Raw genomic sequence first — 23060 nt, forward strand, 5'->3', positions numbered from 1 at the left:
CTGCTCCTTGGAGGCAAGGATTCTGAAGTTTCATCTGTCATACTTTGGGCATGTTGCAAGGAGGGACCAGTCCTTGGATGTTTGGGAGGGTGGAGGGACAGCGCAGGAGAGGAGGATCCTCTATGAGGATTGATTCAGTGACTGGGGTAATGAGGATAGATGTGTTGGAGATGGTGAGATTGGCACAGGACAGGGCAGAATTTAGGGCTGTTGTACACAGGATCACTATGAGTCACAGGTGACTCAATGACACATAACAACAACAATAACATGGGTCATCAGTTGGGCAATGAATAAGGATGACAGAAGAATAAGAGAAATCAATGCATTAGAGCTGTGGTACTGGCAAAGCGTACTGAAGACCTTGTGGATTGCCAAAAGAACAAAGAAATCTGTCTTGGAGGAGATGCTGCCAGGGTACCCCTTAAAGGGGAGGGCGGTAAAACTTCACTTTACACACTTTGGACATGTTGTCAGGAAGGACCAGTCTTTGGAAAATGATCTCATGCAGGAAAAGGTGAAGGGTCAGAGAAAGAGAAGAAAATCCTCAACAAAATGTACTGACACGGGGACAGAGCAATGGGCTCGAGCATATTAGAGATCCTGCACATGGCACAGGGTAGGGCAAGTTCAGATACGTTGTTCACAAGGCAGCAATGAGTCACGGTCAACTTGATGGCACGTAACAACAAGGACATGAGTCACCTTGGGACTCAGTTGGCACAGAGGTTAAAATACTTGGTTGCTAACTTAGGTATCCACAGTTCAGATCTACCAGCCAATCTGCAAGAAAAAGGTATAGGTTGTCTGCTATCATAACTACTGTCTCATGGGGCAGTTCTGTCATGCCCCATAGTGTCTCTCGCCTCATTGGATCTACTGTTCATCAAAGTGGGGAAATCCAAGTGGATTCAGAAGGAGAGTAATAAACAAGTCAAGCTCTTGGAAGAGCAATCCGTGGAGGGAAGACAAATGCCTGGGAATAACTAGCATATGAACTACTGGTCACCAAAGTGGGCAAATCCAGGTGAATTTACAAGGAGGATAAGATACAAGTCAGGATCTTAGAGGACAAAACATGGTAAGAAACAGGTATCTAGATGACTAGCATATGGACTAAATATAAAAACAGAAATGATGAAAAAGAGTAGAAGAAACTGTACATTTACATTAAGCATAAGAGTACTGTTTAGCAAAGAAAAATCTCACATTAGAAACTATCATATCAATAACATTTATTAAATTCAATATTCTAAATTTATGACTTCCCTTGTAAAGTAAAAATTTTGGTGGGCAAAGATAGATCAAACCATCAGATTGTGATAAAACTTATATTGAACTAAAGCCATTTCATACAACTAGAAAAGCCAAATTAAACTACCTAAGTTTAAAGAAAAATAATAAAATTACAGTTTTAAAAAGCAATGCAAAACAACTTGGATTACCTAAGTTGTTTCTTAAAAAAAGCCAAACTAAAATTCAGTGTTATTTTTACCTTCCATTGCCAAAGTAAATTTCTTAATTAAAAATAAAAAAGATATTCTGATGACTACTTAATTTAGTTAACAACAGAACCAATAGGGTTGTTTTATTCTTTTAAATTAAATGATTATTCACAGAAAGAGCAAGGAAATCCTTTTTCTGCTCTTAATATGTCAGCTTTTCCTGAAGGCAATCTATTTTACAAATGTATGTTGAAATTATATTGTGTTACCCTCTCAACTTCAATTCATGATGAAGAGAAATTCAAGGATAGATCAACATAAAGTTAAGAAATATTTTCATAATCAGAATGGTAATCCAATAATTTACAAGTTTGCTCAAGACAATTTTCTATAAGAAGGACTTTCCTAAAGAGAAAAGATGTTGTCCAAAGCAGTTATCCTCTGTCTCAAAGCATAATTTTCTTCCTGATACATTTCTCCCTGCTTCTTCAAACATTCTTTCAAATAATTTCATTCAGAGCTCTACACCAGGCCTTTAACGTTACCACTGATTTCTACAAAGCTGTTCAAAGACCTAGTGGCTATTGTCTATCTATTATCAGTTATGGCTAAACCGCAGTGCCCATTTGGGTTAATAATGTACAAGGTCAAGCAGGGGTTGACAGTCCATGATCAAAGCATGCTGGCTATTCTTTCTGTCACTTATATAGAACACACAAGATGTGTTTATTTTCATCAGCCTCTGAATGACCTCGTTTAGGTGGCATGGAAAAGATCCCACATTTCTATAAAATGCTAACCAAAGAGTTTTCTTATTTGATACACTCATTAAGAGCAAATTCTATTTTTTGTGAGACTTTTGATCTTTTCATTTACTCAAGAACCCCTGAAAGTTAAAGACCGGGCTGTCTAAATCAAATTAGTATAATGAATAAAACAAGGACAGGGCAACTGACAAATCCTGAAGAGGAAATAGTATGTATCCAATAGACTGACATCAGAAAGCTGGGGGCTCATTAGCGATTTCTTCAAAATGAGTAAAGGCAATAGCATCTAAGATTTCAAAGTTCAAAAGGCAGCCAAGAAAAAAAGCATTCTTAATGCTACTTTTGCTACTTAAAAACCCTACACTTTTATCAATCTGAACATCAATAACCCAAACACTGTAAAGCCTCAGTAATTACATCAACTAGCAGGAGAAAGTCAGGATAAATTACTGAGCAATTCAGCCTACAGAATTATTCCAAAGATATGCATGCTCAGATTGGTTTTGCTGATTTGACTATACTAAGAAAGGATCACATTATTGAAAGATAGAATGATTTTATAATCAGCACTAATTTATAAAATCTTTTTTCCAAATTATTTTAAAGCCATTATTCTCTTTCACCAAGATTAAATAATATTCTCCACAATATTATTTATACTATAAAGTTGTAGAATTAATACTTCCTACCACCACTATGAATTAAAAAATCATAGATCTTAATCAATAAGATTGTATTAATCACATGGAAGGAAATAAATCCCACAGAATTCTCTTTCTTTACTCACATTACAACAAGGTATTGGACTGTCTGGTGGCTCAAGAGATATAAAATAAGGTGATGACCAAATAAAGGCAAACAACTATAAAAATAGGGATGGGGGAAAAGGCAGATGATCCAACCGGGGGCAATCATTGAGGAATGACTGAGAAAGACAAGCAATAAAGCAATGGTTCTGCATTGGGGCTCCAGTTTAGAAAAAAGAGACCCAAGTCTTCAGTTGTAAATCGCGGAATATGAACAGAGGAGAGTAGCAGGATAGTGAGAAACACTAGATAGGAAACACCCTTTCAGTCTTTGAATTTAAATTTTACTGTATCTCATTATCATAAAGAGAAAGGGGCTGTGATGGCACAGTGGTGAGAAATTCAGTGACCAACCTAAAGTTCTGTGGTTCAAACCTTCTGCAGGAAAAGAGAGGTGGTGATCTGCTCCTATAAAGATTACAGCCTTGAAAACCTACGGGACAGTTGTCTTCTGCCCTATAGCATTGCGCTCCAGACCTAAGTCTCCAGTTGTAAATCTCTGAATATGACAGAGCAGAGTAGCAGAATAGTGAGAAACACTAGATAGGAAACACCCTATCAGTCTTTGAATTTAAATTTTACTATATATCATAAAGAGAAAGGGGCTGTGATGGCACAATGGTTAGAAATTCAGCGGCCAACCTAAATTCTGTGGTTCAAATCTACAGCTGTCCTGCAAGAGAAAAGAGGTGGCAAACAGCATCATCATCATAAAGAAAACAAAGTATGTGTGAAAGAGTAAAGGTAGAAGTGGTAAAGATTAGAATGAAAACACCTAAATAAAGAAAAATACAAAATGCATGGCAGAAGAAGGTAATCTACCACTGAAAGTCTTCATACACGTAAGCATCATTTGAATCTAATGTTTCCTCAATGTTAACTAATATATTGCTTTCAAAGGATTATGTTTCTCCTGGAAACAAAACAAATGTTACTGAGTGTTACTCTAACCAGAAATAGGTGGGTTATCAAAAGCCCTCAAAGTCAGAAATCATTTCCTATAATATTATTTTTACATTTTCTTTCATTCAAGCAGACTATTATAGTAAAAGAACGTATGCTCGCTGTAAGTTTCGTAGCAATAAACTCACAAACGTTCCTTATGTTTTATTATGTCCATCATTCTAATACATAGTATTATATTAAAGTATACTCAGAACAGACATACACGCAATATATATATATCACACAATTTCTATTTCTGGTTTTAAATAAACTTTTAAAAGTATTTAACAGTATATAAATGTATTAAATTATAAAATTGATAATCACAGCAACAACAGTCCCTGAGTTCTGTTCTCAGGTATTAAAAACTCAGTGGCCTCAAATTTATTCTGATTCATGGCCACCCTCCATTAAGTTTCTGAGGCTATAAATCTATGTAAGAGGAGGCTGCCCATTTTTCTCCTATGGGACTTGTAGTAGATTTGAACTGAAAACCTTTGGCTAGAAGCCCAACACGTAATACACTACATATACCACCAAGGCTCCTTCCTTGGTAACCATTCCAATTTCCATTATCTTCAAATCAGAACCAATTCACAGATGACCCTTTACCAGGTATGAGTATTCAGAGGCTGTAAATTAAACCGTAGGAACTGCCCATCTTTCTCCTATAGAGCAGCTGCTGGATTCAAGCTGCCTGTATTTGGCAACTCTCCTTCCACTAGGCCACCAGACAGAGCTCCCTAGTGAGTATCAGTAGCCCTAAAATATTTTTATATCTTTCTTCCCTTTGCCATAAGAAAATAAAAATTTAAAATAAAATAATCTGGGTGCATGACAGACTTCTAATAAAACAAAAAAGCATTCTCTGATAGCAATATAGTTCCTCTTTTTCATAATCTTAAAGACGACACCAGTTCCACCCTGCCCCATTTCGTATCAACACCACAACCAGCACTATCTTTCCTTTGCTGCAGACATAGTTCAGGTTAGAACTCCTCTGTTCCTACAATTTATCAGTAAAACATGTCATCACTTTCTACTCTCATCTCTACTCAAACAATATAACATCTCTATTGCATGCATTTGGAAGGAGGAGTGGCATCCACTTCCGTAATAGCTTGCCTCCAGAGACCCTATGAACCTGGAGAGAGGATGAAAGGCACCCAAGCGTCGAGGACTCTCCTTCATAGGGTTGCTATGAGTTGCCTGCGACTCGACGGCACTTAACAACAACAATTGCATGCATGCAACTCTTTGACAGCCAGCTCAATTTCTACAGCCTGACATCATTATCTGGGAAGCATGATAAGAAAATGATTTAAATCTATAGACTTCAGTCAGGCAGATTGGGTCAGAATCCCACCACCATCATCTGTGTCTTAGAAAACAGTTTTAACCCCTCTCTGCCACAATGCCTCATTTGTAAAATAGGAATAAAAACGGAAATCTACAATCTGCTGATGGGCTATAAGAATTACACTGGAAAATATCCAATTCATGTAAAGTATTTAGAAGAGTGCCTGCACATGAAAACACTCAATAAATGTCAAGTATATTTGTTACCTTATTGAATTATTTAGCTGTGACATTAGACACAGTAAATTCAAAACCAAAACACTTCTTTCTCACAGACTGAACACATCCCCACTTCTGAAATTTTCTATTTCTTTCCAACCACGGACCCCGAAGTGAATAAAGTTAGTGACTTCTTCTGTCTCAAATTAACCTTTTTCTCCCAACTTTGAATGCCTCTACTTAATTTAAAGTCAACAATGCCTGGACTTCAGACACTCTGTCCTAACTAGACTCCTGATCTATATTCTTTTTTTTCATCCTTATCCATCTGTTTATTCAACAGAAATCCTTTTTTCTCAACAGAGGCCATGCTAAATACTTGATATCAAAAGGAATAGGAGACATGACTTCCGCTTTCATGTATCTTAGTGAAAGATCCACTCAGTAAACAAATGCCCACACACTTACAAATTATATCTTGCAGAGAAAAAAAATTTCCAAGTTAACATAGCACCATTTACATTCATACTAGCAGCAACAGTCCAGATTTTTACTAAGGCACATGCCATCCAGTCTGTGCTACCAATACAACCCAAAATTCCTCTGGCGACAATTGAGTTTCCCCAGGTCTGATCTATAGTCTTCCATCCTCCCAACCAACCTTCACATTGCTGCTGAGATTAATCCTCTGAAATCAAGGGAGTAAACACATTCAGATAATTTCAAAAAATAGTATCATTGAAATAGTATAACAGACCCAAACACCAAAGACACTGTTGTCCATTTGACTCCAATCACAGTGGCTCTGTAGGACAGAGCAGAACCACCTGATAAGGTCTCCAAGGCTGTAACTCTTAATGGAAACGTACTGCCATAATTTTCTTACACACCACAGTTGTTCATTCAAGCCACCAGCCTTTAGCTTAGCCTCTGAGGTCCTAAAGACTGCACACCACTAAGGCACATAGATACAAAATACTGTTTCGATATATTCTACAATATGGATGGAGTTTGTAGACACTGTGCTGAGTGAAATAAGTCAATCACAGAAGTAAAACTACTGTTATGAACTCATTTATACAAAAAAGACAAGAAAAGGCAAATGAGACCAAAGTTCCTTAGTGGTTACCAGGAAGATCCTTGGAAAATCAATGGAAAAAATCATTGATTAAGGGTAGGGTCTGCACAGCCAATTAAGGTAAATGCTGTCAATAAATTGCATACCTGTAAAAAGCTGAATTTGCGCCTAGTTTGGTGACTGTTATTTTTGCAACAACAACATATAAGATAAAGAAAAGGAATTACTGAGGCTATTATGTACAACAGAACACCTTGTGGTTAGGGTCCTTGGTTTGTAGATTTTCAGTCATGGTTTTCACGGGACATCCCAGTTAACTGGCCTTATTGACATGTTTGTTCTTTCTCCTAGTTTGTGGCACAGTCCCTAGGCTTTTAAAGGCTTGCAAGCAGCATCCAAGGCATAATTGGTCTCTATTTACCTGGAGCAACAAAGGAAAAAGGAGGAGAGTATGGAACAGGAAGAGAAAATAGAATGTGTAACTAATTGCCTCCATGCCTCTTACCGGGAGACCAGAACTGGAAGGTACCCAGCTCCCATTACTGACTATTTTAAATAAAGATTCTAGAGAAGAATCCTGACCAAAAAGGGGAAATGCAGAACAGACTTACAAATTTAGGGGGAACATAGGGTTTCTGAAGTCATTAAGGCTTTGAATGAACCCACATAACTACTGCCCTGAGATAATCTTTAAACCGTAAACCAAAAATATCCCCTGAAGTCTTCTTAAAAGCAAACAGTAGTTTAGCTTGTCTAGTAAAGAATGCCCAGCTTTTAAGCATGTCCTCTTTAAAATCAATGTACAAGGGATCAAGCTGACCAAAACAATTCAGCAAGATCACAGGAAACTGAGAGGGAAGTGAATTCACAGCAGGGCAGTCCATTCCAATTTGACCCTGTCGCAGAGAATTTACGTTTCCACCCCAGATCTGAATGTAGCAACAACAGTTAAAGAAAATAAAAAAGCAAGCCCACAATTGGGAGAAAATATTTGTGACATGTTTAATATATAAGGCGTACATTATTGATTACTACAAGTTGCATGTAGGGTTGTCACACAAAAGGTTGTCAGCTTAAATCCACCAGTCATGCCACAGAGGCAAGGCAAGGCAGTCTGTTCCTGTTAAGGCTTACAGTGTAGGAAGCTCAAAAGAGCGTCACCATCAGTGGGAATATACTCAGTGCCAGTAGGCTTGATCTTCTTGTTATTTGTCAAATTTTTAAGTATATAAAATAGAATCCCTGGTGGCACCATGGTTAAGCATTCAGCTACTAACTAAAAGGTTGGTGGTTCAAACCCACCATCTGCTCCATGGAAGAAAAGACATGGCAACCCAGTTCCATAAAGATTTGCAGGTCAGAAAACTCTATGAGATGGCTCCGTCCACTACGGTCACTACGAGTCATTACAGTGACAAGTCAGATAATGCAAACAGGAAAGCAGCACGTAACATCAACACTATATGAACTACATCTACTCCCACAAACAAGAAACAGATAACCAAAGAGGAAAACAAAAATTACAAAAACCCTAAACACTCATGCTGCAAAAAAAGTAGTCCAATAAACAAACAAAACAATGCTCTACCTCATTAATACTTTCAAAATGCAAATTAAAACTACACAGAAATACCACTTCAACACCAAATTGGCAAAAATTCCATTACCTGAGCATACTGAGTATTGGTCAGAGCAGGAAACAACAAAAAGGTGTATCTTTTCCTGGTGAAAGTGAGCACTAGAACATGAACTTAAGAAAGAGTTTGGCATCACCTATTAAAGTTTGAAGTGACATAGACCAATGACCTCTAACTTGATCCCAGGTATATAATCCTTAGCATTGTAACTGCATATATGTACCATGAAAACATGTTAAGAATAGTCACAGCAACTGTGTTCATGAAGGCAACATCTATTAAAGTTTAAATGGACACAGATCTAATCAAACCACCTACTGAAAAAATTTTACATTAAAGTTCAATTCTTTACCTTATAACGTCACAAAAGTATAATAAATTTAAAATACACCAGTCATATATAGATAGACAGATATTCTCCCGCTGCCACATACTGAAGGCTTTTGTTGACATTAGCATCTTTGAAAAGTTAATTTCCTGATACTAATTCCGATTTCACTTACAAACACAGAGGAAAAATATCAAACAAGTTCTACTTACTTAATTGAGTTCCTAAAGTGGTCTTCAGCTGGGTTTTTTACAGTACAACTGTTCAGAAGCCATAAGTCTGCATCGGATGCATTTTCTATTAAAAAGATTAAAAAAATGCAGAAAAGAAAAGTAAGTATCATATTTAATCACTCAAAAATATTCACTGCTTATTCAGATGATGCTGAGACATTAATAGGCCTTGGGAAGGCTAGAGAGGGAAGCAGTGAATAGAATAAAATAATTATACTATAGTACATTAACTGTTAAAATATGGGCAACATACTTAAAAGTACATATAAAATTAAACCTGTAAAAAGATAAAACTACATCTGTATTATTCAAAATGTAAAAAGAGTAATCTTTTCTTTACATTTTCAATATTTAGGAATATTCAATAAATCCACAGAACTGAAGTGAAAGCAACTAAATAACTTTAAATAAAAAAAATTAATCAAATATGTCTAATACAGGGTTTTGGGATCTCTCCAAAGTACTGAAGAGCAATAGTGTCTCTGGAGACTAAGGCGCACCTGATACAGGCCATGGTCTTTGCAATCACTTGTTAAGCATCAGAGAGTTGGACAATGACTAGGGAGGACAGAATGAGAATTGATGCCTTTGGGCTGTGGTGCTGGAGAAGAGTATTGAATGTACTATGTACTGCTAAGAAGACAAACAGGTTCATCCTAGAGAGGGTTAAACCAGGCTGCTCCTTGAAGGCAAGGTATCTGAGGCTTCGTTTGACATACTTTGGACATGTTGTAAGGAGGGATAGGTCCTTGGAGAAGGACATCATGCTTGGGAGGGTGGAGAGACAGCGCAAGAGAGGAAGGCCTTCTAGGAGGTGGATTGATTCAGTGATTGGGGTAATCGGGATGGGTGTGTCGGAGACAGTGCAACTGGCACAGGAGAGAGCAGAGCTTAGGGCTGTTGTACATAGGGTCACTATGAGTCGCAAGTGATTTGACGGCACATAACAACAACAACAATTTCTAAATATAAAATTAGTACCCTCTTTTAAAGTATATGTTAACTTTTTTCAGTATATGTTAATATATTTTCATGAAAATGCTCCACTATAACTGGTCTTCCTTGAAAAAGTTAATGATTTGCCTTAAGGTGAGCTTTTTATTCTTCCCAATCAATGTGATGAAATTTTGTTACACACTCATTAGCAATTTAACAAATAATCCAAACCCATCATTGTAATTAAGGATAATGTATAAATTGGTAAATATGTTTAATATACACCATTAATTACCAACAAAACCCTTTTAAATTGAATATCACAATGGAATGAAAATAAAACTTAAAACTGTCGCATATTCACAGCATATCAAGGATAACACAAGCTAAGGTTGAAAGCCATAGACGTTGAAGAAGCAGATTTCAGCTCCCTCTATTTGGGGAGTTAGCTTCAACTGACATAGGCATGACATGAGTGTGTCACAGATTTGTAATGGGGCAAAAACTTTTATAAGACACAACAATAAAAGGCAAGGGGACCTCCTTCCTAATCTATCACTGTCGTCGAGTTGGTTCTGACTCATAGAGACCCACCAGTGGTGTCCGGGGGCTTGAAATCATAAAGGGAGACAACCTCAGAGCAGCTGCTGGATTCGAACCACCAGACACATGGAGACTTCTGGTTAGCACCCTAACACTCTGGGATTGTGTCATCAAATCTCCTACAGCTGTATTCCAGTGGGATATTCTGATCCCTCCTACCTTGTCTCACTGATTCTAGATCTCTTCTCAATTCTGTTTTCTCACCCAGCATCCTTTTATAAAGCATTGTTGTTGTTATGTGCTGTCGAGTCGTTTTCGACTCATAGCGACCCCATGCACAACAGTCCTAAACCCTGCTCTATCCTGCGCCAACCGCACTGCCTCTGACACACCCATCCCGATTACCCCAGTCACCGAATCAATCCATCTCATAGAGGGTCTTCCCCTCCTGCGCTGTCTCTCCACCCTCCCAAGCATGATGTCCCTCTCCAAGGACCCGTCCCTCCGGGCAACATGTCCAAAATATGTCAGACGAAGCCCCAGAATCCTTGCCTCCAAGGAGTAGCTTGGTTTAATCCTCTCCAAGATGAATCTGTTTGTTTTCCTGGCAGTCCATGGTACATTCAGTACTCTTCTCCAGCACCACAGCTCAAAAGCATCCACTCTCCTTCTGTCCTCCCTAGTCATTGTCCAACTCTCTGATGTGTAACAAGCGATTGCAAATACCATGGCCTGTATCAGGCGCACCTTAGTCTCCAGAGAGACACCGTTGTTCCTGAGTACTTTAGAGAGGTCCCTAACAGCAGACTTTCCCATCGCGATACACTTTTTTATTTCCTGACTGCTAGGGCCAAGAGTGTTAACTGTGGAGCCGAGCAAACTGAAGCTGTGAACAATCTCAATTCTTCGCCATCCATCCTGACGCTGCCAATTGGTCCAGTGTTGAGAATCTTTGTCTTCTTGACATTGAGCCTCAGTCCATACTGAAGGCTGCAGTCCCTGACCCTTCGCAGCAAGTGCATGAGGTCCTCCTCAGTTTCAGCAAGCAGAGTTGTGTCATCTGCATAATGCAGATTGTTAATAGATCTTCCACCAATCCTGATAGCTATGTCAATTCTCTGATTAAACCAAGAAAATATAGGTATTCACTTAACTCCTCTTTTTGGTGTTAGGGGCCATCAAGTAGAATACAACTCATAGAGACCCTAGGAACAAAAAAATGTCAATCCTGTCCTATCCTGTGCCATCTTCACCATCCGAAGCACTTGAGCCCGTTGCTGCAGATGCTTGTATCAATCCACTTGGTTGAGGTCTCTTTCGCCAACGCTCCACCTCCCCAAGTATGATGCCTCTCTCCAAGGAACAGCTTCTCCTAGCATCATGTCCAAAGTCTGTGAGACAAAATTTTATCACCTTTGTCTCCGAAGAGCACTCTGGCTGCAGCTTCTCCAAGATACATGTTTGTTCTTTTGGCTGTCTCTGGAATAGTCAGGACTCTCCTCCAACACCACAGTTCTAAGTTATCAATTCTTCCTCTGTAATCCTTATTCATCACCCATCTCTTTAACTCCATTTAGTTCCCTGAAAATGACTCCCCTACATAACCCTTTTCAGTATTTATCTAATTATCAACAGATCCTAGCACTCTGCTTTCAACCTCCCAATGCTCTGCAGTTGGTACACAAAGCCTAGCCAGATGCAGCCACTTGCCTTTCCAGCACCAGTATTGTTTACTCACTACATTAACCGGACCCTCAGACCTTACCAATCCAGTCAGAATTCCTAAACCAAAGTCACAAAATCAAAACTACAGCTGTTCTGTCATTCTTAGTCAGGGTGAACCCATGTCCTATAAAGGAGAACTGTGCTCCATCAGTTGCCACTGGCCTAATCCTTACAAAAGTAGATCACCAAGTCTTTCTTCCCAAGCATGACCTTGTTTCAGTTAAAGCTAACAAACTTTAAGTTAAATGCTGAAAGTAAACCGCTTACACTACCCAAGGGCATATGGAATTCCTAAAGACTATGCTATTTCTGTCTGCCCAGAAGTTGCACTGCAATTTCAAAGGCACAAAGTTCAAATCTACCACCTGCTCCACGGGAGAAGGATGGACAACCCCCTCCCATGCAATTTACTGCCTCTGCAAACCCACTGGAGGGTCGGCTATGAATCAGTTCCAACTTAACAGTAGTAGGTTTTTGGAGTTTGTAAATCATTTTCTTTCCTCCAAAAACAATCATAGGCATGTCATCACCCTCCTAATGCCAAGGTAATAACTAAGTCATATTTCTGCTACTGATTTAGTGTGATACCTGCATAGAGGCCTCATCCCTGAGTACCCACGGTAAACTGCACATAGACTATTATTGCCCTTTATAATTCTGCATTACAATTATTCATCTGCCAGCCTATCCTTACTACTAAGGCATGCTGAAGCCAACATTTTATTTGCTGTTCTCTGAATCCTCAGAGCCTGGCAGTGATGGGCATCAGACTGACATTCAAGGAGCCTGTAACACTACTCAGTGTAACTGTCAATCTTTTCACAAGCAAACAGCTGCATCTTCCTCCCATCAAGTGCCTGGTAAGCTTGAACTGCCCACCTTTTGATTTGCGGCTGAGCAGTTTGATCCCTGCACCACCAGGGCTCCTCTGTGCAAGCAGAAACAGAGAGGTAATAAAGAGATAATGTGTGAGACAACAGGTACATAGCATTCTACCACCTCCGAATATTCTGACTGGCATCTGATCTTCTCAAATAAGCTTTAAGAAAGTCACTGACCTCTCAGACAAATATTTATGTTAGTCACAATAGATCCCCGGCACATATTACAGTGCCTGGTACAGAATAGACACTCAGTAAATATTTACTGGAAGAATGTCAAGCTTTGAAAGACTAAACAATAATATGAGCAAAGTTTTACACAGATAAGAAAACATCATCCTGTGTGCAATAAAAAAAGAAAAAAAACTATGGAAGTCTGTTAGTTAATGATGAAAAAAAAAAATAGCACTTAAAAAAATAAATAATCAAAAGGCACAAACTGGCTTCATGTCCCAGGAAATGGCTTTATCATGGCTCACTCCTCTCCTCTACCACCTTTTAGTCATCAGACAACTTTGTAGGAAATTTTAGTAAAAGGTCCCTCAAGAAGAATCCCAGCAATAAAGATGGCAAATCCTTCCACTCCGGAATTTTCTCAATGTGTGAATGTACTGACTTTCCAAATAAAGTGTAGACTGTCGTTGGTGATGCAGTAATTGCAATCAATAGGAATCCTATGAATACACCAAAACACCACAATATTGACAAGTCTTATGGTAAACCTTTCGCCCTACACTCTGGGAAAAGAAGACAGAAAAAGTGTCAGCTCCAGCGAACTTAATGCAATTACTTCTGAACTCAGTCAGCAGTTTCGTGTTAGTACATCCTACTTACTAGGGTCAAAAGATCAATTATTAAAAGTTCAACTTAAAGACATAAATCAAACAGTCAATAATCAAAATATAAGGAGAACTTACTCTAGACCAAGCTTTGTTCTAGGTACTGAGAATATAGCTGTGGAAAGTAAAACTATTTTCCTCAGATAAACTTTAAATTTTAAACCAAAAATATCTCCTGAAGTCTTCTTAATGTCAAAGAATAATTTAAAAAAACATTCTATTTAGAGCATTGTTTAAAAAAAAAAATCCGGTACCAAACTGGTAACAGCAACTCAAAAGATAACACAGAACCTTATAAGGTAGTTAATGTTAATGTTAATGGGGAAGGAACAACTCAGAAGAAGATGAGAATGGTTGCATAAATCAAAGAATGGAAACAATGGGCATGTAGAAACCAGAACTGGCATGTTTTTGCTGTGAATATTCCCTATAATAATTACTAAAAATGAGCTAATAGATAATAGTAAGTTACCACCCTGAAAAGTTGAAAACTGGATGGTGGAAAGAGTCCCTCATACAAAAATGAAAATATATGAGAAGATATCATCAGAGGATTTCCAGAGAAAAAGAGAATGAGAGAAGCATTCTGCGAAGGTATCATAAGAGGACATAAAACACGACCACTATTTTTATGTTCCAATAACAGAGAGAAGACCAGTGTGATGGAGCAGAGTGAAGAAGGAACAGTAGAAGAGTACAGGCTAGAGGAAGAGGCAGGAACCAGATTATGGTGGCCCAACTCAGAAGTCTGGCTTTCTTCTGAGTGTGATACAACTTATCAATGGGTTTAAAACATGAGCTAATTTCTATTTTCTATAAAGGAAAGCTTTCAGTTGAGGCAAAAGCAAAGGCAGTGAAAAACAAAATAAGGGCGAAAAGACCACATGGATGCTGCTGCACTGGACTAAGACTAAGTGAGTTTGTAGGAACAGCTAAGGTGAAGAGTTAATAAAGGACATATTTTGAAGACAGAACCAAGAGAACTCACTGATAAGACATGAGATGTGCAAGAAGGAATTAAAACAGGATTCCTAAACACATGAAAAGGATTTTGGCCTGGGTTTTAGCTGTTTTGTGGGGTCATTTATTAAGAAGAAAATTTCGAAATCAAACATTTGGAAGGACTTGAAATGAATTCTGATTTTGATCACATTATGTGTGCAATACCTATTAATAGTCTAATTTGAAGGAGTGGGGCGGGCGGGGAGAAAAGTGCAACAATGAGTGAATGGAATTCCAAAATCTCTGTAGATGTTCATTGAAATGAAAAAAAATAAATAAATAAAAAATTTAAAAAATAGTCTAATTTGAAATATGGATCAGGCATGTGGTTAGCTGAAATGAGAGCTGAAGGGAGTCTGTCAGGCTCAGACATAAATACCTCTGTACAGCAAGTGGACACACCAGGGCTACACGACCTAGAAGAAAATGAGATTTCTAGCATCTGCAAATCTGCCAGAGGGTCAGTTATAAATCCATTCCAACTCAAGGGCACATAATTACAACAATCAATATAGCAAATTCTAAAAACTCAAGAAAGTTACATGTACAAATGGTATTACTGTTAACAAAAAAATAAGCTGGTCCTCCACAGTTGATTATTTTTGTTTACTTTTCCTTTCTTGGCTTAGAATATTTGCTTGCTCTACAGCAATCATCAAGCAAAGGCCCCACTGTACCAAGACATACAGCAAACTCACTTCACAAAAAGAAAAAACGTGCCGATAAAGAATGCTGGTTCACATGGTTTACCCCTTTATGAGCCCATGTCCTGAACTCTAAGATGCAATCAACTAGGAGGCAGGCCATCAATGCTGCAGGTTTTCAAGAGGAATGGGAAAAGTAGCATCGCAATAATGCTTTTACTAATATAAATACATCTCATTTCAAACATCAACATTGTGGAGGTATGAGCAGATGTATCTGAGAACATGGAGCGTAGAGGGGAAGAGCCAGTGAGCACGGGCAAGGATGGCAAAGCTTCATTTCTCATACTCTAGACATGTTGCTAAGAGAGGCAATTCCTTGGAAAAGGATACCATGCTTGGAAGAGGGGAGGGGCAGCGAAAGACAGGAAGACTCCCATCAAGCTGGATTGACAGTGACTGCTGCAAAGCCTCAACTATATAAAAAGATGGTGAGGATGGCACAGGATAAGACAAGATTCAGATCTATTGCTCATAGGGTTGTGATAAGTAGTGCTTGGCACAGCACCTAAACAACAAACAACAACCTTATAGTGGAAGTAATTAAAACAAAGCAGGAAATACCAGAAGATCTGCCTTTCTAGACTCTCATGTCCCAAAATAAACACATTTGCAAACAGACTACAACTTGCAGCTAAGAGGAGGTTAGCACCTTCTGGTTTTGCAAATCAGGTTAGCTAGTGCCTGGAAACAGAAGCATAATTAGAAAAGGGTCTTTGATAGACAGAAAAGTAGTTAGGCATCAAGAAAAGGAAAGACAGTAAGAATTCATCATGCTTGGTAAGGCATAGAAAGTACCAACAGGAAGATTCTATCTCCTTTGAGATTTAGCCTAAAGCATTATTAACCCTGATATGCAGCAAAAATCATCCGCACATTAGCCAGATGTTGCCAATGCCAGCGATGGGATATCAAGACAGGTTTAGAAAGCCGGAAATTCCAGGCTAGCCAGATAGAATCTAGACGACAACATCAGTTGTTTACAGTCTTTCTCTATTACTAATAGTTATGAAAAGAACATCTTGTCCTTATCAATTATTTCCTATTTTTCCAAAATTGCCTTTGTGACCAAGTCCAAATAAAAAGTATTACTGGGCCAAATAAAGATTTCAGATGTGATCCCCCTACATATTTTAACATTCTCTATCAGAGGAGTCAGTCATTTGGTACTGCCATGATCATTACACAAGAGTCTCTGCCTAACCACAGCCTCACCAATGAAACATGCCAGTAAACCCTAGACTTCTGCCAATCTGGTTGTTGCTGTTGTTGTTATGTGCCGTCGAGTCACTTACATAGTGACCCTATGTACAACAGCCCTAAACTCTGCTCTGTCCTGTGCCAATTGCACTGTCTCTGACACTCCTATCCCGATTACCTCCGTCACTGAATCAATCCACCTCATAGAGAGCCTTCCCTCCTGCGCTGTCCCTCCACCCTCCCAAGCATGATGTCCTTCTCCAAGGGCCGGTCTCTCCTTACAACATGTCCAAAATATGTTAAACGGAGCCTTATTTTTTGCCATTTCCTTCAAAGCAGCCTGAACTTCTTTCAGCACCATAGGCTCTTGCTCATGTTGTTTCATGAAATTCTTCTGTGTCTGCCAATTCCTTTCAATACAGTGACTCAGTATATTCTTTCCATCTTTTAATACTTCCTGGAGCATTTAATATTCTGCCTAAAGCATCCTTGATTATAGCAACTCGAGGTTTGAATTTGTTCTTCAGTTCCTTGAGCTTAAGAAACGTTAAGCGAGTTCGGCTCTTTTGATTTTCTGACTCCAACTCCTTGCACATTTCATTGTAATATTTTACTGTCATCCCATGCTGCCTTTTGAAATCTTTTATTTAACTCTTTAATATCTTGAATTCTTCCTTGTGCTTTGTCTTCTCTGCATTCCAGTGCAATTTTCAGAGTCTCTTCTGACATCCATTTTGGTCTTTTCTTCCTCTTCTGTCTTTGCAATGACCGTTTGCACTCTTCCTGGATGATACCCTTGATATCCTCCCACAACTTGTCTGGTTTTCACTCATTAGTGTTCAAGGCCTCAAACCTGTTCCTGAGATGGTTTTGAAATTCAGATGGGATAGACTCAAAGTCATATTTTGGTTCCGGTGGATTTGGTTTAATTTCCCTCAACTTCAGCTTAAACTTGTATATGAGTAGTTGGTGGACTGTTCAACAATCAGCTCCTGGCCTAGTTTTCACAGCTGATATTGAGCTTCTCCAGGGGTTCTTTCCACAGATGTAATCTATTTGATTTCTATGCATACCATCAGGTGAAATCCATGTATATAACCTGTGTTTATGTCTCTTAAAAAATGTATTCGCCTCACATACTTTTGATCATGTTACTAGACGGGGCTATTTTTTTGGAGAAGGACATGATGCAGGGAAGAGCAGAGGATTGGGAGAAGGAGAGAAAGATCCTCAAGCAGGTGGACTGACACAGTGGCTGCTGTGATGGGCTCTTTTATGTCAGGAAGTGTGAAGCTAGCGCAGGGTAGAACAGAGTTCAGATTTTTTTGTCCTTCTTCATTTCTTGTCATGTACCATTTAATCAGAGCTGACTGGTACAGGAGGAGATTGCCCCTCCTTCTCCAGTGGAGCATATGGTGGATATGAACCACACACCTTCAGGATTGCCGTGCAGTTTCTTGCCACCAGAGCTCCCTAGAGTTCAGATCTTTTGCTCACAGAATCACTATGAGTCATACTCAACTTGACAGCACCTAACAAGAAGAAGCATGCATAGTATTGAAATGTCTTTTTAAAAAGTTAAAGCTTAATGCTGGAAGACTCATTAATGTTTGATTATTTTTTAAAACAGATATAACTTTTTTCTCATTTCAAAAAACTAATCAAGCCTTGTTTTCTTTCCTTTAAAATTAAGAATCAATAGTTTTCTTTCATTTTAAGGTAAGAACATAACAATTTGATAGCTGTGACTCTCATATGAAGGATACGGTGATCTGACCTAGAACTTCTGAGGTGCATCTCCCCATTGCTTAAAGCTTTTATATTCACAACCAAGAAAATGTTCACCATAAACAAGCCACCCACTGTCAGTATAAGGAGAGAAAACAAGTTAATATTTGTTTTCATAAAAGCACATTTACTTTCTCAAACTATTTCTTTATAAATATTTCTTTTAAATTATAAATATTATAAATATTTCTTTAAATTCAAAAAAATCTGAATCTGATTAATAATAACAGTTCACATTATTGGGTACATAGCACATGACCAGAAATGAATGTAGCACATCCACTTCTTCATATAGTCCCCCCAGCAATCTTTTGAGGTATGTTTTCAATTTTATTCCAGTTTTACAGAAGAGGGATTGACTGCTTACAGGGGGAAAAGAACTTCCCTAAAATCACACAGTTGGAAGCTGACCTAGGATAAGAAACCCAGACAAACTGACTCCTGACTCGATGAAATTAAGAAAATCAAAATGCCTCATTAGTGGCTCTTTGCCTCTTAATCAAAAATAACTCTGAGAAATCTAAAAACAAAATCAAGAAATACTACATATGGCCTTGAGGTTATCTCATTATAGTTCTAAGAAAACTATTAATCAGACTTCAGAAACAGCTGTTTTGCCATTTCCAAAATTTCTGGGATCTTGAGCATGTCAATCCTTGGCCGTCAGTCCTCGTGGGAGCCATGGAAGTAAAAGGAGAATGAATAATGAATGTGAGATTATGACTCCAAACCAGCAGGCTGACTCTTGCAACAAGCTTTCATGCCTTCAGCCTGCAGGCTTCTGCATAATGGTGGCCTTACAGAATACGAAGACATGGTCCATGCCAACACCATGCAGGGGAACAAAACATTTCTCTTACACAACTGTTCCATTTCAAAGTCAACCAGAAGAGCAACACAGAACAATAAGGAGAGAGCAGCCAGAATGCTCCTTTAGAAGCATGGATGGTGAGATTTGCTCTCTTATACTTTGAGCATGTTACCAGGAAAACCCATTCCCTAGAGAAGACATGCTTAGTAGATACTCAGTAACTCACTGCTGTCACTGGAATCAACTCAGACAGTTTCACTGAGGTCCCTGGACTGTAAATTGCAGGGGAGGAGACTGCTCATCTTTCTCCCTCTAAACCACTGGTGGAGTCAAACCTCTAGAGAAGTGTGGCCTCTGGGTTAGCAGTGCAACTCTCTATGGACTAAGCCACGAGAGCTCCCTTTGGTAAAGGGTCAACAAAACCTTAATGAGCAGAACCATAATGAGCTAGATTGGCCTAGTGGTTACAATAAAGATGCAGGCAGGGAGTGACTGTGAGAATAGGGGAGATCTGACAGAGCTTCAGTCTTTAGAGCAGAGGGTCACTATACAGGGGAGTCAACTCAAAGGCACATAACAACAATAATATTCATAGATTTAAGTAAAGAGGTTGAGGGTATTGAAACAAAGAAAAATTCACCAAGTACAAAACAAAGAGGTGGGGAAGAGGGGGAAACTTGATTGTTTGAGATGTAACAGCTTCTCTCTCCCACCCCTTGTAGTTATTGTGTCAAGTCAGAACAGATCAATAGCTGACACTCCAGTGGGTTTTCAGAGGCAGTAAATCCCACGGGAGGGGATTGCCCATCCTTCTCTCACAGAGAACCTGGTGTCTTTGGGATTGCAGCGCAGCTTCTTACAACTAGGCCACCAGAGCCCCCTCCCCTATAAAACACTGGAAAAGAAATGTAAATTGTCATGATACTTAATATTATGCTAGGAGCTTAGTTGTTGTTGATGATCATGTTGTTAATGAGTAAAATCCAGTAGGAACCAACGCAAAGCTGACCCTCCACCAGGTTTTCAGAGGCAGTTAACCACATGGGAGGAGAATGCCCATCCTTCTCCGTGGAGCAGCTGGTGGATTCAAACAGCGTGCCTTCGGGACTGCAGGGCAGTTTCTTACCACTAAGCCACCTGAGCTCTCTGGAGGATACTTACATAATACAAATCATTGTACATGTATGTCCTAGGCACTTAGAGAGTAGCGTATATTGTTGTTGTTTTAAATTTTTTTTTCTTATTGTGTGCCATCAAATCGGATCCAACTGGCACAGGAGGAAGTTGCCCCTCCTTCTCCAGGCACAGCGTCTGGTGGATTCGTACCATGTTCCTTCAGTGATGAATGCAGCTTCTTGCCACTAGGCCACAGAGCTCCTTAGAGTAGCATATGTTTTCATAAGAGAACTTAAAAACACTTTTAAGGAACATCTTGAAAAATAACTTTTAAAGCCAATGCAAGAGAAAATAAAAATTCTTGGCAGTGCATTCTTATTTTTCCCCCTACATTTCATTTATTGTTCTTCATTCAAACTGTGTAATGCACAGCATGGAGGAAGCATGTTTTTGGAAAGCAAGAAAGTGATCTATGAGAAAGTATTCTTCCCTTAGTTGGGGCTAAAGGAGTCAGGAAAAAGTGAGGAAGGACAAGAAAAGGAAAAGTAGAAATGAAAGAAAGATACTAAGTGCCTATCTGAAACAGAGCAAGAAATGGCCCTCAACTGTATAATGTCAGTGATTATATGGTGCACTCCTGAGCGAAGCAGAACATACGCTGTCCTGAAGGAAAGCACTTACTCACGGAGATTACTCATAATGAGCGTGTTCTTTTAAAATAGTCCTGCTGAGCCTTCACAGAATTAAGATGAGGAAACCAAGGGTCAGCTTGAACTCTGTTTACTCGATGAAGAAATAAGAACATTTTTTTCCTTTTAAATGAGAAGTAATAGCTGAAAATGGTCTACCAATAGCTACTGAAAATTCATCACATAGCGAATTAAGTCTGGTCACAATCACAATCAGAAGGAAAGGCAGACCTTTCAATCCTGTCTTTATTCCAAAGTAAACTGCTCTTTTGATGCTGAAAAAAATAATTACTTCAAAATGTACTCAATCTAAAAGCTCACTCATAGGTTATCTGTTCCTGTGCCTTAAATAATGTTCTTGTTAGGTGCTGTTGAGTCAGTTCTGACTCAAGCGATCCAATGCCTTCCACACAAGGAAATCTGACCCAATCTTGAGCAGTTCACAAGATCTCTGTTGACATGATTTAACTGCTACAATCACTGCATCAGTCCTTCCCACTGAAGATCCTCCTTCCCTCCACTAATTCTCCACCTTCACAAGTTAGATGTGCTTTGTCAGAGACTACCCATTTCTGACCACATCCCTAAGTATCTAAGAGAAAGTCTCCTCATACTCGCCTCTAAGCAGCACTCTGGCTACACTTCTTTCAAGATATTTTTTTTTCTTTTGGCAGTCCATATTCAGTACTTTTCACCAACATCACAACTCAAAGGCATAGATTCTTCTACTTTCTTCCTTATTTCTTGTCCAACTTTCAGATTCATACCAAGCAAATTAAAATTTCATGTGTTAATATGAATGAAGGATGTGGAACAAAATGTATATAAACTTTGTAAGCAAAACAATATAAAGTAAAAATTTTAAAAATATATTGTGTGTTGGATCAGGCACACTTTAGTCTTCAAACTGCTGTTCTTGTTCTTTAACATTTAAGAGAGGTTCTTGAGAGTCAATTTCCCCAAATCCAACACACTTTTTGATTTCTTGAGGCTGCTAATCAGAATGTTGATTGTGGATCGAGTACAATGTAAAAAACACTCTCTCACCAACACCTTATTAATGAGCTCATCTCTCTATGGTTGCCAAAAGGCAACTTCAAAAGTTACCAACCAGCCAAAGGAAAATTATAGTTGCTTTGTTTTAATATAGGTAATAGTCATGAATTATCTACAGATATGGATATCTGAAAATTTGAGAAAGTAAGATACTGTCAAACAGGTACTTAAATATCTATGTTTTGATAAGAGGGGGAGACAGTAATTACTGAGTATTGATCATATATGAATAAAAAAATAGTTGTTAAAAAATACAATTTTATCCTTAAATGTATTTTCTCTATAGAACCTTTCTTTCCTCATTCAAATATTTTCAAAGTGATATACTGGAAAAGCTGTATTTATTCAAAGGGGGGAAAAATATCTTAACAACCAAGAAAAACTACACCCTTGAAAATTTCCAGAACATCTGGTCCCCATTCAGGTTAAGTACCACCCTCAATTGTTTAGTATAAACCAGTAACTTGAATCATCTGTTCAGCTGGTGTGTTCCCATGATCAGCACCACATCCAGAGTGCAGAAGTATATCCTCGAAGGGAAGTTTGGATTATCTGTAGAGCATGAATTCTCTCTAATGCAAGAGTCATCTCTAAATTTTTAGATCGTAAGTTTTCTAGGTAAAAAAAATAATAATAATAAATTCCAATTTGGTGATTATTAAAAAAAAAAGGAAAACCCACTGGGTATTTTCAAGACAAAAGAAGACTCTAGATCAAAACAAAGCCTACAGAATAGGCTTAGGTTCCTTACACTTGAAGTATGACGAGGGGTGACACCAAATGACTAATAAATGAAAAGAAAGAGACTTGAACACACACAAAATAGAAGTTAAAGGTCAGAGACCATTCCAACTTGGGGGTGCTTGAGCCTATGCCCTGCCAATGTTAGATATTTTGACTATCACCCTTGGAGAGAAACAAAACAAGTCAGCTATGTACATAATAGTTATTCAATAAATATTTAATCAATCCACAGAAATTCATAGATAATGAATTAATAGTAGTGACTCTTC

The 23060-nt window shown here is 38.5% G+C and overlaps 1 protein-coding gene across 1 annotated transcript in view; it reads right to left on the reverse strand.

The window, feature by feature from the left end:
• CDKAL1 (CDK5 regulatory subunit associated protein 1-like 1) overlaps positions 1–23060 on the reverse strand; it is an 886114-nt gene that overhangs the window by 761940 nt on the left and 101114 nt on the right. The window contains exon 3 of the mRNA XM_006888658.1: positions 8737–8821. Within this exon, the coding sequence (XP_006888720.1) occupies positions 8737–8821 (85 nt within the window). The remainder of the gene's footprint in view (positions 1–8736; positions 8822–23060) is intronic.

Source organism: Elephantulus edwardii, unplaced genomic scaffold, assembly GCF_000299155.1.
Source record: "Elephantulus edwardii isolate Elephantulus edwardi_28Jun2011 unplaced genomic scaffold, EleEdw1.0 scaffold00070, whole genome shotgun sequence".
NCBI classification, from domain to species: Eukaryota; Metazoa; Chordata; class Mammalia; order Macroscelidea; family Macroscelididae; genus Elephantulus; species Elephantulus edwardii.